Source organism: Saccopteryx leptura, chromosome 2 (assembly GCF_036850995.1).
Source record: "Saccopteryx leptura isolate mSacLep1 chromosome 2, mSacLep1_pri_phased_curated, whole genome shotgun sequence".
NCBI classification, from domain to species: Eukaryota; Metazoa; Chordata; class Mammalia; order Chiroptera; family Emballonuridae; genus Saccopteryx; species Saccopteryx leptura.
Genome location: NC_089504.1, coordinates 313,832,317 through 313,848,852, shown reverse-complemented (window position 1 = coordinate 313,848,852; position 16,536 = coordinate 313,832,317). Strand labels below are relative to the sequence as shown.

Genomic DNA, 16,536 nt, shown 5'->3' with positions numbered 1-16,536 from the left:
TCGATGAGCAAGGGGTTACTTGGTGTGCTGAAGGGCCGCGGTCAAGGCTCATATGAGAAAGCAATCGATGGACAACTAAGGTGTTGCAACGAAAAACTGATGATTGATGCTTCTCATCGCTCTCCGTTCCTGTCTGTCCCTATCTATCCCTCTCTCTGACTCTCTCTCTGTCTCTGAAAAAAAAAAAAAAAAGTAAATATGAGTGAAAAGAACCAAGGGCCTATGCACACAGCTAAAGCTGTTTCTTTTAAAAAGAAATTAAAAGTTTGTTGTTCATATGGGTACTAAGATTGTCGGTTATTATTTTAGTCTTAAAAATACATTTATTGTTATATTTGTGCTGCAAATAAAAAGAGAGAGAGAGAGAATTATTCTACTTACTACACGGAGATCTTCAATACGTTTTTCAAGAAGGACAGGTAAACCCTCTGGGAGTGTAGGCACCACCTTAGGAATGACCTGAGAGGCGTAGGTTGGCTGGGTGGTGTTTCCATTCTCTCCCCCTGACTCAGAGAGGGGGCTGCCATCAGAAGTAGCATCCAGTAATCTGTCAAAGTCGATATCATCCAGTATCTTTAGGGCACTTTCAGCTTCCTGAAACAGTTCATGTTCATTTGTGCTAACAAAAATGGGGAGGTCCGGATCAGCATTGTTCATATTCAAGTCTGAGACGTCATTTCCCAATGCTACAGCAGCGGTGAGGGGTTTACTCAGAGAGCTGGTCACTAAGTTCACTGGGACTTTGGGGTTCAAGTCTTTCTCTAACGCATCCTTCTCTTTCTGAAATTTTCGTATCATGGCAGCTAGAGAAAGAGAATCTTTATAACGTTTCTTCTTTTTTTCAGACTTGTGTGAATTTAGAGCCATAACTCTGTAAAGAAAACAAATAATCAGTTAGGCTATGAATGATTTTACAGATTAAGGCCCCGTGTAGATAAGCAGGCACAGATTATCATTTGACAGGCAGAAGAGCAAATTTTCTTATTAAATTATACTTTTACAATAGCATCTTCATCACCATGCTGCTTATAAAAGGTAGATGGGTAGATGGACATTAGAATGAAGGAAATGAAAGGAATAAAGCCAACAGAAAAAACAGACTGAATGCAGCTCAGGTTTATCAAAGTATACGAAGTGTGCCTGACCTGTGGTGGCGCAGCAGATAAAGCATCAACCTGGAACACTGAGGTCGCCAGTTCAAAACCCTGGGCTTGCCTGGTTAAGGCACATATGGTAGTTGATGCTTCTTGCTCCTCCCTCCTTTCTCTTTCTCTTTCTCTCTTTCTCTCCCCCCACACACCCCACCTCTCTAAACATGAATAAATAAAAATATTTTTTTTTAAAGTATACGAAGTGTAATTTACTATACTCTTCTTGGAATGTTCACACTGTTTAGCACATCTATAAAGCAATCACCTAAAGAATCAACCATGCAGCCTGACCAGTCGGTGGCACAGTGGATAGAGCATCGGACTGGGATGCTGAGGACCCAGGTTCGAGACCCGGAGGTCGCCAGATTGAGTGTGGGCTCTTCTGGTTTGAGCAAAAAGCTCAGCAGCGTGGACCCAAGGTTGCTGGCTTGAGCAAGGGGTTTCTCGGTCTGCTGTAGCCCCCCAATCAAGGCACATATGAAAGAGCAATCAATGAACAACTAAAGTGTCACAACGAAAACTGATGATTGATGCTCTCATCTCTCTTCGTTCCTGTCTGTCCCTATCTATCCCTCTCTCTGACTCTCTGTCTCTGTAAAAAAAAAAAAAGAATCAACCATGCAAACAAATGTACTTTTGCTGAAAATAGAGTTGCCTTACAACCACAGAAGCCTTCAAACTTGTATCCCATGTGGCTTGTGCTATAAATTGCCAAAGAAATACAAAATCCTTTGTATCAAGCTGTGAGCCTTTGTACATCACTGTTATTTATCCAGATCCTATTCAATCTGCTTCGATCTTCTGATCATTTTTCACTTTCTATTCCAGGAATAGCCGTGTGAATCAATGAGACAGATAAATCTTTCCCAAATTCTATGGCTTATATGCCTCTATGAGCACTACATAACCTAAAAAATTGTTAGTACCTTGAAGGCATGTTTTATTTCCTGTTCTAGGCACCCACAACCAAAAAAGTGCCTGGCACACAACAGGGGACTTAACAAACATTTGCTGAATGAATAGGTTATAAATTTGAGAAAATGATAAATTCAATAAAAAGCATAATTTTTATTCTCCAAAAAAGGCTTACTTATAAATAATGAACATTTAAAACAACCATTAGTTACACACACCACACACACACACACACACACACACACACACACACACACACACACACACACACGTTTTTTTCTTAACAATTTCCTTTTGACTCAAGTGTCACTATAATCTCATACTTAGAGGGGATAAATACTTCCTTACGTCAAATTTTTGGATACTACCCCCCCCCCCCCACTAAGAAGCGGAGGAGTATCCAGTTTCTCACACATTTCTGTACCTTAGTTTTTTTAAAAAGCCATTGAGAAGTAGGGGCACTTGGTAATTTTATGACTACATGGCACAAACATTTTATTCTTATGACTTAAAGTTTCTGGGAGCCTGACCAAACAATGGCACAGTGGATAGAGCGTCGGACTGGGAATTAAAGGATCCAGGTTCGAAGCCCCGAGGTCCCCGGCTTGAGCACGGGCTCATGACTGCCGGCTTGAGTGTGGGATCATAGACATGACCCCATGGTCATTGGCTTGAGCCCAAAGGTTGCTGGCTTGAAGCCCAGGGTCTGTGGCTTGAGTCCAAGGGCACTGGCTTGAGCAAGGGGCCACTCGCTCTGCTGTGGTCCCCTGGTCAAGGCACATATGATAAAGCAATCAATGAACAAGTAAAATGCCACAATGAAGAATTGATGCTTCTCATCTCTCTCCCTTCCAGCCTGTCTATACCTGTCTCTCTCTCTCTCTCGTTAAAATTTTTTAAAAAACAAAGTTTCTGGGAAATTCTACTTGGTTTTTAGAGGCAAGAGCATTAGCTAAAGTCACAAATGTTAAGGATAGCTAAATAAAATAATTTTTTTATATTTATATACTTAAAATTCACAAATCGTTTACACACAAATACTGCCAACCCTCAATCCCCAGCATCTATGTTTAATTTTAGTACAAAAAGATTTAAATAATTTTTTCAATGTTTATACCATCTTTTCAAACTGCTTCTTACTGGTAAAAAGTTATAATAGGCAAAACAGTTAATGAACCAATTTCTAAATCTGATCTAATTTACTGAGAGTCTCTAAGATGACAAAGCCTTCTACTTACTAGTAAGTTAATAGTTTATTAATACTAGTAAGTTATATGTTTAATGCTAAATATACCTTTCTAAAAAGAGAGCTAGTCACACTATGACACTGGTTCTCTTAAGTTTAACCTCACATACCCGAGTTGTTTGGGTACTTTTTTCCTTGGTTTCTTCTCCTTTTCCCCTTCCTCTTTCCGTTTCCGCTTCTTTATCTCAATATCATCTTCTTTTATTTTGGGAACCTTTAAAATGATAAAAAGAATGCATCACTTCTCTCAGTATCAAAGCTTTTCTCTGCCGCTAGCAATCCAGCATCCAGTGCAGGGTTTCTCTCCAATCGCAGTCTGCATAGAACTGAATTAAAAATGCAGATTCGTGGGGTCCATGAGCACTCCCACTTCTGGTCTGGACTAAGTCCCCTGGGGCAAGGCCTTATAATCTGTACATTTAACAGACATTTTGGTGATTCTGGTACAAGTATGTGTTTGGACCACATTCCAAAGAACATTTATCTAAGAACATGCTCTTCATTTCCCAAATACAATAGATATATTCTATAGAATTTGTTTTACAAATTATATATCTTAGGAAAAGTAAAGGCTATTAATAGTCATTTCTATACCAAGTCTTAACAGACCCTAGAAATTGAACCGTGTCCCAGAAACAAGAGATTGTTAGACCACATATAGAGAAATTTTAAAAACATAATTCCACTCTGATATAAATATACTTCCCTATAGCTACATAATATGACTTTAAACCATGTGGTTAACTACAGATTCATTAAACAATGGTTAGCACTTCACCTTTCCTTATATTCACAGTAGTAAAGCACAAGTAAAATTTAAAAAGTATACCCTATTAACTGAATACTCATTACTGCTGCGATTTTGAATAAACTCACTTTGGGTGGTTTGTGCTTTTGATTATCTGTAGTATCTTCTTCTTCAGTGTCCGAAGCTTGGCGAAACTGCAGCGTGCCAGTGTTGATATAAAAGCCTCCATATTTTGTTGTTAGGGAAGCAGGAACTAATTCATCATACTAGATTTAAAGAAAAGTTTCAGATATATCCTATTATCTCTCATTTATAATATGTTAAAGAAATTCAATCATGTCAGCATGTTCCTTAAATCCAAACTGCAAAACTTATAGCAATGAGGATATTTGTGGAGTAAATTTAGGAAAAGTTAGTATCTGGAATAAAACTGAGCTTTAATCATTCAACACTTATTAGAAAAGCACTTCTAGAATAATGGAAAAAATTCTAAACATATCATCGGCTGAGAAAAAATTAAGGATCTTTGCTACTATTCTTAATGACAATGATTCTGATGAGAAATTGAAACAAGTTAAAACAGATGACTACAAGTCCAGACAAATAATAAATTTCATTTCTTACCATATCAGTCTACAATTTTATTCATAAAGAGATTATAAAAATAACAAAGTTAAAAAGAAATCCTTCTACGACATGATTGTAACCTGTATCCTTTTAAATTACATGGAAAGTAGAAAAAGAAAAAATGTCTGGTTTAATCATATGGACCTGGAGAGCATTACGCTAAGTGAAATAAGCCAGTCAGAGAAAGACAAGTACCACATGATCTCACTTATATGTGACATCTAATGAACAAATTAAACTGACAAAGAAAATAGAAACAGAGACATGGATACATAGAACAGACTAACAGCTATCAGAGGGGAGGGGGATTGAGGGACTGGATGACAGAAGTTGAAGGGATTAAGCAAAAAATAATATATATACACACATATCTTTTTTTTTTTTTTTTTTGTATTTTTCTGAAGCTGGAAATGGGGAGAGACAGTCAGACAGACTCCCGCATGCGCCCGACCGGGATCCACCCGGCACGCCCACCAGGGGCGATGCTCTGCCCACCAGGGGGCGATGCTCTGTCCCTCCAGGGCGTTGCTCGGTTGCGACCAGAGCCACTCTAGCACCTGGGGCAGAGGCCAAGGAGCCATCCCCAGCGCCCGGGCCATCTTTGCTCCAATGGAGCCTCGGCTGCGGGAGGGGAAGAGAGAGACAGAGAGGAAGGAGAGGGGGAGGGGTGGAGAAGCAGATGGGTGCTTCTCCTGTGTGCCCTGGCCGGGAATCAAACCCGGGACTTCTGCACGCCAGGCCAATGCTCTACCACTGAGCCAACTGGCCAGGGCCCACACATATCTTATATATGTATTAACACAGACAACAATGTGGTGAGAGCCAGAGGGAAGGGGTTGGGGTATGTGGAGGTGCGCAGAGGGGAGGGGGTGGGGAGAATGGGAATGAAAATGACTTTGCTTGGGATAATGGGTGCACTATGCAGAGTGCAGATGGAGTTTTAGTGAATTGCACACCTGAACCTGTACCCTATCTAATAAACTTAATTAAATAAATTTTAAAAAGAAATGAAGAGAAAAGAAAAAGAAAATCAAAGGTGTGAACTCCTTCCTTGTTGTGTCACTTTACGGGCCACTATACAGATGGAAGGCAGGGTAGGGTCCGGTGCTATCTATAAGTAAAGGAGGGTGGGGGAGGAATAAAGAATCAAGAGTGCAAATACTTTTTTTTTTTTTTTTTTTTTGTATTTTTCTGAAGCTGGAAACGGGGAGAGACAGTCAGACAGACTCCCGCATGCGCCCGACCAGGATCCACCCGGCACGCCCACCAGGGGCGATGATCTGCCCACCAGGGGGCGATGCTCTGCCCCTCCGGGGGCGTCGCTTTGCCGCGACCAGAGCCACTCTAGCGCCTGGGGCAGAGGCCAAGGAGCCATCCCCAGTGCCCAGGCCATCTTTGCTCCAATGGAGCCTTGGCTGCGGGAGGGGAAGAGAGAGACAGAGAGGAAGGAGGGGAGCGGGGGGTGGAGAAGCAAATGGGCGCTTCTCCTATGTGCCCTGGCCGGGAATCGAACCCGGGTCCCCCGCACGCCAGGCCGACGCTCTACCGCTGAGCCAACCGGCCAGGGCCAGTACTTTTATTTTTAACTAGCTGTACCCGGCCACGCGTTGCTGTGGCTCAGTCTGGTTAAATGAAAAAGAAAAGAGAAAGCGCACGTTTCTAATATGTTTACTTTCACAATGCTTGTGGGTATATAATATTTTTTGTTGTTCCATTGTCTGTACAGATATAGAGATTGTCTGGTTTGCTGACTCTAGAACACGCAACATATAATTGTCCATGTGAGAAGCAATCCGTGTGTAGATCTAAACCGCACAATTCTAAAGATTGGCCCTGAGCTTTGTTGATGGTGATTGCAAACACCAATTGAATTGGGAATTGCAATCTCTTAAATTGAAATGGCATATCCGTTGGAATCATAGAAATGCAAGGAATGAGGACATCTTCAAGGAATGAGGACATCTTCATCTTTGAAAGGTCCTGTCAAGACTGTTGCTTCTACGACGTTGCTCATTAATTTTTTTACAGCGCACAGACCCAAACACTTCATGTTTTACCATGAAATCCATTAACAATTTCAGCTTCTGTCTGAAAACACGTGCTGTGGTCATGCCTATCCACTGGCGATTGGCCAGGAAGTAAGAGCTGTTATATATCATCCCAAGCTGGATTGCATTTGAATGTAATGAATAGGTCTGAACGCCTATAGTGACAAACATATGCAATTGCATCTTGAGCATACTCATGCATATGACGTGGACTGTCTGTATATGAAGATGGCAAAATTGTTAGTCTTGCAACGTTAGTTGTATTACTGTCATTTACAACTGCATCTCACAAATAAACGTATTTTTCAGAGCGAAGCTTGGTCTGATTCAAACGGATGAATATCAAACATTGTTTCGATTTTTGCATACATATCTACAATGTATTGGTGAAACAATTGACAGCATTTCAAAATGTGATTGTTTTCATTCTCTCGAATCATTAATCGGTATGAATAATAGTTCATTGCGCTGCATTTCATATTTGTTTCTTCGCCACTGAATGGATTTATTATCTTAACGTTGAAGTGATATCCATCGGCACCATCTCAAAAAATGACTGAATATTGCAGGGCATTGTAGCACTGATGAGTTTCTGCAAGTATTGTCAATTGATTGTATCTCCGATGAAGAACAATATCTCTAGGTTGGAATTGATCTCCGACTATAACAATTGCCACTTCGTCTATAGTTGGAGCATTGAATCTTCACACATGTTCTCCTGCAGTCATTTTGTCAGCATGAATAACAATCTTGTGTGTATCAGATGGCACCATGTCAATTGCTGTTGTGAACAAACGCACTAAATTGTTTTTTTTCATAAAGAAGCTCTTGTAGTTGGGAAACGGACCTTTTTATGCCAGTAGAAATTGTGGCCTGACCTGTGGTGGTGCAGTGGACAAAGCGTTGACCTGGAAATGCTGAGGTCGCCCGTACGAAACCCTGGGCTTGCCTGGTCAAGGCACATATGGGAGTTGATGCTTCCAGCTCCTCCCCCTTCTCTCTCTCGGCCTCTCCTCTCTCTCCCTCTCTGTCTCTCTCTCTCCTCTCTAAAAATGAATAAATTAAAAATAAAATAAAATAAAGTTTTGGCCTGACCTGTGGTGGCGCAGTGGGATAAAGCGTTGACCTGGAACACTGAGGTCGCCGGTTCGAAACCTTGGGCTTGCCTGGTCAAGGCACATATGGGAGTTGATGCTTCCTGCTCCTCCCCCTTCTCTCTCTCTCTGTCTCTCTCTCTCACTCCTCTCTCTCTAAAAAAATCAATAAATAAAATATTAAAAAAAAAAAAAAAAGAAATTCTGCAGTGTGCATTCAATTCATCATTGCCATCACCGATGAAATACATTTGTAGGAATTTATGTTGACCATCTGGGAACGGAAGCAGGGAGCCAGCTTTATGATAAATGTGTCCTTTCACTTTGAAAGTTGGCATGAATTGAACTGTTACAATTTCTGTGCCGAATGACGTCATTTGGAAGCATGACTTCTATTTCCTGATGTTAGATAGGAAATGCTTTGATTCGGCGGTGTATCCAGCAAGTGAAGTTTTTAATGGCTCTGGCGGTTCTCTAAGTTGAGGCAGGTTAATTTTTCTGGTGGCACAACACATTCCTTTCATTTCTCCATTAAATTTCAGAGCCTTGCAATAAGGACACACTTCAGTCATAGTGCCGATGAGAACATACAGCTCAAACTATAATCATCAGCTGGGTTGTACAGGAATGCAAGGCGATTGTAATTGCGTGATTGCTGAGCACGGAGTCATGTTTGACGCTGATCTGCTGTTTCTCGTTGACGTCTTTCAGCCACTCTCAGCCTGTGTGTTCATTCTGTTGAGAATGAAGCAGATCTGAAGCTGCAGAATGCGATTGCCATGCTCACAACCGTGCATCCTCAAGTCTGGCTGCATGTAAATGGTTCGTAAATCGGAAACATTGAAATGGAATCGTAAAATATTTAGTATAGCGTGTGTTGCTTTTACATCCAACAGATGGCGCTTTTTAAAAAAAGCATGTTTTTACCTGTCACAGGTGTGACATCTCTATCTATATAATAGTAGGAATATAAAAAAGAGTGCATATTCAAACTGCTGATGATGTTGAATGCTTCTTCATAGACACTATTCCACTTGGTCTTCCTGACTCTTGTGAAGCCAGGCAGGCAAATGTTTTCCCATTTTATAAGTGAAAACCAGATTCAGAGCGACTAAGAACCTTGCCAAGGTAATTTCACTAGTTCTTGGCCAAGTCACTGGCTGGCTTCCCACCTGTCGGCTACACCAAGCAGCTTCCCACGTGGGAAGCACCCGCCTCACCAGGCTAGTAGGCAGTGTGGACGTGCCCAATATGTGCCCTATGCAGCACTCTGCTGGGCCTTCTCTATCCCAGCTCTCTCCAGGAGAACACAGTTTCTGTGCAAATTCAATCTACCCTTTCAGGTAGAGTGTGTTAAGAGGCCACTGAGCTCTGAACTTGAGAATCAGAAGGCATGGCTTTAGATCCTTACCAATGACTAGCTATTGTGACCCAGAGCAAATCATTTAACCTCAATATTTTGGGAGTTGTAAAACAGAAGAAAGTTGTAGTGAAATTTAAAAGAGACAACCTAAATAAAAGTGTTACTCATACCTGGAATTATTATTAATTAATAAAAAAAATTTCTCTCAGTCTTCTTAAAACTTGGCAGCATTTAAGTGTGAGACTAAAAATAATTTTCAAAATCATTTATTTTCAGGTATTTATAGCAATAAATAGTACACGATTCTGAAAATTATAACCAGACTGTTTTCATTCTATCAAATAATATAAGAACAGTAAATCTTACTGGCGATGTAATCAATGAAAAGAACAGAATCATCTGATTGGATTGTAATTGTTTTATGTCTGAATTATCTCATAAAAAGAACCAAATATGGTAATCTGTTAAAGACAACAATATACAAGTATTTTGCAAGTCAAGAGACAACCTAGGCCCTGGCCAGTTTGCTCAGTGGTAGAACGTCGGCCTGGCGTGCAGGAGTCCCGGGTTCGATTCCTGGCCAGGGCACACAGGAGAAGCGCCCATCTGCTTCTCCACCCCTCCCCCTCTCCTTACTCTCTCTCTCTTCCCCTCCTGCAGCCAAGGTTCCACTGGAGCAAAGTTTGCCCGGGCACTGAGGATGGCTCTGTGGCCTCTGCCTCAGGCGCTAGAATGGCTCTGATTGCGGCAGAGCGACGCCCCAAGATGGGCAGAGCATCGCCCCCTGGTGGGCATGCTGGGTGGATCCCGGTTGGGTGCATGCGGGAGTCTGTCTGACTGCCTCCCCGTTTCCAGATTTGGAAAAATACAAAAAAAAAAAAAAGAGACAACCTAAATTTCCTCTTATAAAACAGTGATATACCATGTCCTATAATCTTACGAATTATATAACTTTTATACAACTTATACCTAAGTTGTATAAAGCTTCGAAAAAATACAAAAAAAAAGAGACAACCTCAATTTCCTCTTATAAAACAGTGATATACCATGTCCTATAATCTTACGAATTATATAACTTTTATACAACTTTTACCTAAAAATTTATTCTTATTTACTAAAGCAATGGCTTTCAAATGTTCTTCACAACACAAGTGGAACATACATCACACATGAAAATCCAGTACACATGCACACACGCACGTATATAACCAAAATCACACAGCCCACCAGTGGTTAACAGGACAACTCCTACTCTGTTTCACTCTCTTCACAAACGCTGGCCGCTCTCCAAATTGATATATAATCCAATTATGGACTGTAAAAGTCAGTCTGAAAAGCACTTTATTTGAAAATTCTGAATACTATAGAAGATATTAAAAATGCTATTTATAAAAATAAGGCAAAACTATGGAGGCAGTACAAAATGAGTGGCTGTCAGTGGACAGGGAGGAACTAACAGGCAAGGCAGAGAATGTTCAGGACAGTGGAACTACTCTCTATGGTACTATATGGTGGATACACGTCATTATACATTTGTCAAAACCCGTGGAGTGTACAGCACCAAGAGTGAACCCTGAAGTAAACTATGATTTTTGGGTGCTAATGTGTCAACACAGGCTCATCGACTGTAACTAATATACCACTCTGGTGGGGATACTGATAATGGGGAAGGCTGAGCATGTGCGGAGACAGTGGATCTGGGAGATCTCTGTACTTTCTGCTCAATTTTGCTATGAACCTAAAACTGCTCTTAAATTAAGTTTATTAATATCTTAAAATGCTATTTATAAGAGCCTCAGTACATGAAATAACCATTTATATATAACTAAGTTCCTTCTTGGGTTATTTAGAATTCAAAATCTACTTTACTCTTGAAAAGTACCACATCCCCTAACCTACTTGTTGACAACCTCTACACTAAAGGGCATTGTTAGTATTCTACTTCTATAGACCAGGCCACCTGGAGGGGTAACCAGTTTATTTCAGAACACCAAAGTAACTTAGACGTATGACAGGATGTCCAGTACACCACATGCTATCACTGTCCTACACCATATGCCTTGTCATCACCCATGCAACCAAGCACTGCAGTAACAGGAAGATGCACTAACTTGTGGGTAGTATAATCATCACCTCAGTGTCTCTTCTGTGTATCCTATGTAAGCACAGAGAAGAGAATTCCAGAATCCCAGTGTTTAGACTACTCTAGTGCACTGAGAAGAATGTACGAACATACACCCTATCTACCCAAAAACAGGACATGCCCTCCTTCACTTGCTATGTGATCGATGGACTGCCAGAGACCTTACATGCTCTCTTAAATCCCTCTCCCTTTTGTAAGAGAAAGAGGGTTCCCAGGAAAAAGCCATGGGCCTTGATCAAAACAGGCTGGTGATAAAGGCTGCTGTTTAATTACCAACACTGTAGTAAGTCTTGGCAACAATAAAAACATGAAGTCCATTTTAAAGATGTCTGGCAGATTAACTTTAACCCACTAGCTGCAATCTTCAAGATCCCATGATTCCTATATGGAAGTCATTTCAAAATACAGTACATCTGGCCCAAGTTTGTGGATATCAATGAAAATTCAAGATGTAAATTCCTTTGACCAAAAAATTTCACTGCTAGAAATTTATCCTACACATATATTTGCACTCTGTAATTATCTTATTACATATTTACTCGAGTATACAAACATAAGTGTATGCAGATGCTCAATTATTTGTAAATGCATAGAACTGGAAGCAATTTAGACACACATCAATAGAGAATTAGTTTGCCAAAACATCTACTGAACTATCTTATTTCCTTGACTTTCCCCTTAACTTCTACTATCCCAAACAAAAAATTACTGCTATATTAAAGACATATTACTCACGGCCTCTGAGTTATCAATGAAAGGATCTGTCTCATCATAGCCAAAGCCTATATCAATTAAATCTTGTAGCCGATCCTTCCGGTGTTTATGGGGTTTCCCACCCTGCAAAGAACAAATACGTTAGACTAATTCAATACTCGTGTTATTTTCACAAAGTTAAAAAATACCTGTTGGAAGAATCCCAAATAATTTCTGTAGACAGGAAGAATCTCAAATAATTTCTGTAGACAATCTCCCCTCCAGGAGGTTATGAAGCCCCCTGACATCTTGAATGTATTGTACATTGTGCTTAGGGACTTGCTCCTAAAGATCAGAGTACAACAAAGAGAAGCCAAGGTAACCTTACAGTAAATGACCTGGCCAACATCAAATACCTCAGCCAGGTGATGAAGGTCTAGATAACAGTGGTAAGTCATGTCGACAGTCTGCGCCACTGACCTCATATGATGAAAATGGCACTTTCCCTTTGTGCCCTTCCTCTCAAAAGCCTATAATCCCAGTTACATGTTGACAAAGAAAAAACATCACAACAAACTAAACTATAAGAAAAACATCAGACAAACTAATTTGAGGGGTATTCTATAAATAACTGACTGGTATTCCTCAAAGCTGTCAGGATAAAAAAAAAAAAATAGAGAAAACCGTCACAGTCCAAGTGACCTAAGGAAACATAATGACTAAGTGTGATGTTGTACCCTGGATGAGATCCAGGAACTAAAAAAGAACAGTAGGAGGAAACAGTAAAATCTGAAGAAAGTGTGGAGTTTAATTAATAGTAATGTACCAACACTGGTTTGTTAGATGTAAAAAATATACTAGACAAGTGTAAGTAAGATGTTCTAGGGTGAAGTGGGTGAGGACTATATAGGAACTCTTTGTATTATCTTGGCAACTTTCCTATAAATCCAAACTGTTTTTTGTTTTTTTTTAATGTCACAGAATTTTAAACATAGATATACAAGAAAATGAAAAATGAGTGCATGCAAAAACTGGTGAAATCTAATTAAGGTCTTAATTGTATTGTGCCAATTTCAATGTCCTAGTTTTGATAACTATACTTATGTAAAAGATATTAATTAGCATTGGGAGAAACCGGGTAATGGTATAAGGAACTTCACTACTATTATCTGCAGCTCCTTGTAAGTCTATACTTTTTTTAAAATATTTAAAAAAATAAAATAAAACAAAACAATAATAAAACAAAAAGATCCGGTTAGTGTAGATTTCACTTTTCATGTCACACTTTATGAAGTCTTTTTTTTTTTTTTTTCCCCAAAGTTAGAAGCAGTCAGGCTCTCACATGCACCCAAGCAGGATCCACCTGGCATGCCCACTAGGAGGAAATGCTCTGCCCATCTGGGGTGTTGCTCCATTGCAACCAGAGCCATTCTAGCGCCTGAAGCAGAGGCAATGGAGCCGTCCTCAGCACCCAGGCCATCATTGCTCCAGTGGAGCCTTGGCTGTGGGAGGAGAAGAGACAGACAGAGAGGAAGAAGAGGGGGAAGGGTAGAGAAGCAGATGGGTGATTCCCCTGTGTGCCCGGACCGGGAATCAAACCCAGGACTTCCACACAATGGGCTGATGCTCTACTGCTGAGCCAACCAGCCAGAGCCTACAGAGTCTTTTTACTCTGGCTGATCACAGTATAAATAACTCATTCTATTCCAGGTATGGAATGTTACACGTATCCTAAGGGTCACATACTATAAACTTGCTATAGTACAGGGGTCAGGAACCTATGGCTCGTGAGCCAGATGTGGTTCTTTTTTTTTTTTTTAAATAATTTTATTTTTTTAATGGGGCGACATCAATAAATCAGGATACATAAATTCAAAGATAACAAGTCCAAGTTATCTTGTCATTCAATTATGTCGCATACCCATCACCCAAAGTCAGATTGTCCTCTGTCACCTTCTATCTAGTTTTCTTTGTGCCCCTCCCCCTCCCCCTTTCCCTCTCCTTTTCCTCCCTCCCCCCGTAACCACCACACTCTTATCAATGTCTCTTAATTTCACTTTTATGTCCCACCTATGTATGGAATAATGCAGTTCCTGGTTTTTTCTGATTTACTTATTTCACTTCGTATCATGTTATCAAGATCCCACCATTTTGCTGTAAATGATCCGATGTCATCATTTCTTATGGCTGAGTAGTATTCCATAGTGTATATGTGCCACCTCTTCTTTATCCAGTCACCTGTTGACAGTTTTTTTGGTTGTTTCCATGTCATGGCCACTGTGAACAATGCTGTAATGAACATGGGGCTGCATGTGTCTTTACGTATCAATGATTCTGAGTTTTGGGGGTATATACCCAGTAGAGGGATTGCTGGGTCATAAGGTAGTTGTATTTTCAGTTTTTTGAGGAACCACCATACTTTCTTCCATAATGGTTGTACTACTTTACATTCCTACCAACAGTGTATAAGGGTTCCTTTTTCTCCACAGCCTCTCCAACATTTGCTATTACCTGTCTTGTTAATAATAGCTAATCTAACAGGTGTGAGGTGGTATCTCATTGCAGTTTTGATTTGCATTTCTCTAATAACTAAAGAAGATGAGCATCTTTTCATATATCTGTTGGCCATTTGTATTTCTTCCTGGGAGAAGTGTCTGTTCATGTCCTCTTCCCATTTTTTTATTGGATTGTTTGTTTGTTGTTGAGTTTTATGAGTTCTTTGTAGATTTTGGATATTAGGCCCTTATCTGAGCTGTTGTTTGAAAATATCATTTCCAATTTAGTTGGCTTTCTGTTTATTTTGTTATCAATTTCTCTTGCTGAGCAAAAACTTCTTAGTCTAATGTAGTCCCATTCATTAATTTTTGCCTTCACTTCTCTTGCCTTTGGAGTAAAATTCATAAAATGCTCTTTAAAACCCAGGTCCATGAGTTGAGTACCTATGTCGTCTTCTTTTTTTTTTTTTTTTTTTGTATTTTTCTGAAGCTGGAAATGGGGAAAGACAGTCAGACAGACTCCCGCATGCGCCTGACCGGGATCCACCCAGCACACCCACCAGGGGGCGACTCCCTGCCCACCAGAGGGCGACGCTCTGCCCCTCCAGGGCGTCGCACTTTTTTTTTTCTTTCCATTTTTCTGAAGCTGGAAACAGGGAGAGACAGTCAGACAGACTCCCGCATGCACCCAACCGGGATCCACCCGGCACGCCCACCATGGGGCGACGCTCTGCCCACCAGGGGGTGATGCTCTGCCCATCCTGGGCGTCGCCATGTTGCGACCAGAGCCACTCTAGCGCCTGAGGCAGAGGCCACAGAGCCATCCCCAGCGCCCGGGCCATCTTTGCTCCAATGGAGCCTTGGCTGCAGGAGGGGAAGAGAGAGACAGAGAGGAAAGCGCGGCGGAGGTGTGGAGAAGCAAATGGGCGCTTCTCCTGTGTGCCCTGGCCGGGAATCGAACCCGGGACCTCCGCACGCTAGGCCCACGCTCTACCGCTGAGCCAACCGGCCAGGGCCGCACTTTTGCGACCAGAAGCACTCCAGCGCCTGGGGCAGAGGCCAAGGAGCCATCCCCAGAGCCTGGACCATCTTTGCTCCACTGGAGCCTCGCTGCGGGAGGGGAAGAGAGAGACAGAGAGGAAGGAGAGGGGGAGGGGTGGAGAAGCAAATGGGCACCTCTCCTGTGTGCCCCGGCCGGGAATCGAACCCAGGACCTCCGCACGCCAGGCCGATGCTCCACCACTGAGCCAACCGGCCAGGGCCCCTATGTCTTGTTCTATGTATTTAATTGTTTCAGGTCTTATATTTAGATCTTTGATCCATTTTGAGTTAAATTTAGTACAGGGGGACAAACTAGTCCAGTTTCATTTTTTTGCATGTGGCTTTCCAGTTTTCCCAACATCATTTATTGAAGAGGCTTTCTTTTCTCCACGGTGTGTTGTTGGCCCCTTTATCAAAAATTATTTGACTATATATATGTGGTTTTATTTCTGGACTTTCTATTCTGTTCCATTGGTCTGAGTGTCTATTTTTCTGCCAATACCATGCTGTTTTGATTGTCGTGGCCCTATAATATAGTTTGAAGTCAAGTAGTGTAATGCCCCCAGCTTCATTCTTTCTTTAGGATTGCTTTGGCTATTCGGGGTTTTTTATAGTTCCATATAAATCTGATGATTTTTTGCTCTATTTCTTTAAAAAATGTCATTGGAATTTTGATGGGAATTGCATTAAATTTGTATATTGCTTTGGGTAATATGGCCATCTTGATTATATTTATTCTTCCTAACCAAGAACAAGGTATATTCTTCCATCTCATTATATCTTTTTCAATTTCCCTTAAGAATGGTTTATAGTTTTCATTATATAAGTCCTTTACATTCTTTGTTATGTTTATTCCTAAGTATTTTATTTTTTTGTTGCAATCCTGCAGGGGATTATTCTTTTGAGTTCGTTCTCAATTGTTTCATTGTTGGCATATAGAAAGGCTATTGACTTCTGTATGTTAATTTTGTA

The 16,536-nt window shown here is 40.9% G+C and overlaps 1 protein-coding gene across 3 annotated transcripts in view; it reads right to left on the bottom strand.

The window, feature by feature from the left end:
• UBN2 (ubinuclein 2) overlaps window positions 1-16,536 on the bottom strand; it is a 100,124-nt gene that overhangs the window by 51,390 nt on the left and 32,198 nt on the right. For 2 of the 3 annotated variants that reach the window (XM_066362843.1, XM_066362840.1), the window contains exons 3-6: window positions 12,071-12,172; window positions 4,189-4,326; window positions 3,423-3,526; window positions 382-871 (exon numbers count right to left, since the gene is read on the bottom strand). In XM_066362843.1, the coding sequence (XP_066218940.1) occupies window positions 382-871; window positions 3,423-3,526; window positions 4,189-4,326; window positions 12,071-12,172 (834 nt within the window). The remainder of the gene's footprint in view (window positions 1-381; window positions 872-3,422; window positions 3,527-4,188; window positions 4,327-12,070; window positions 12,173-16,536) is intronic. The other variant, XM_066362842.1, reaches the window with a different exon arrangement.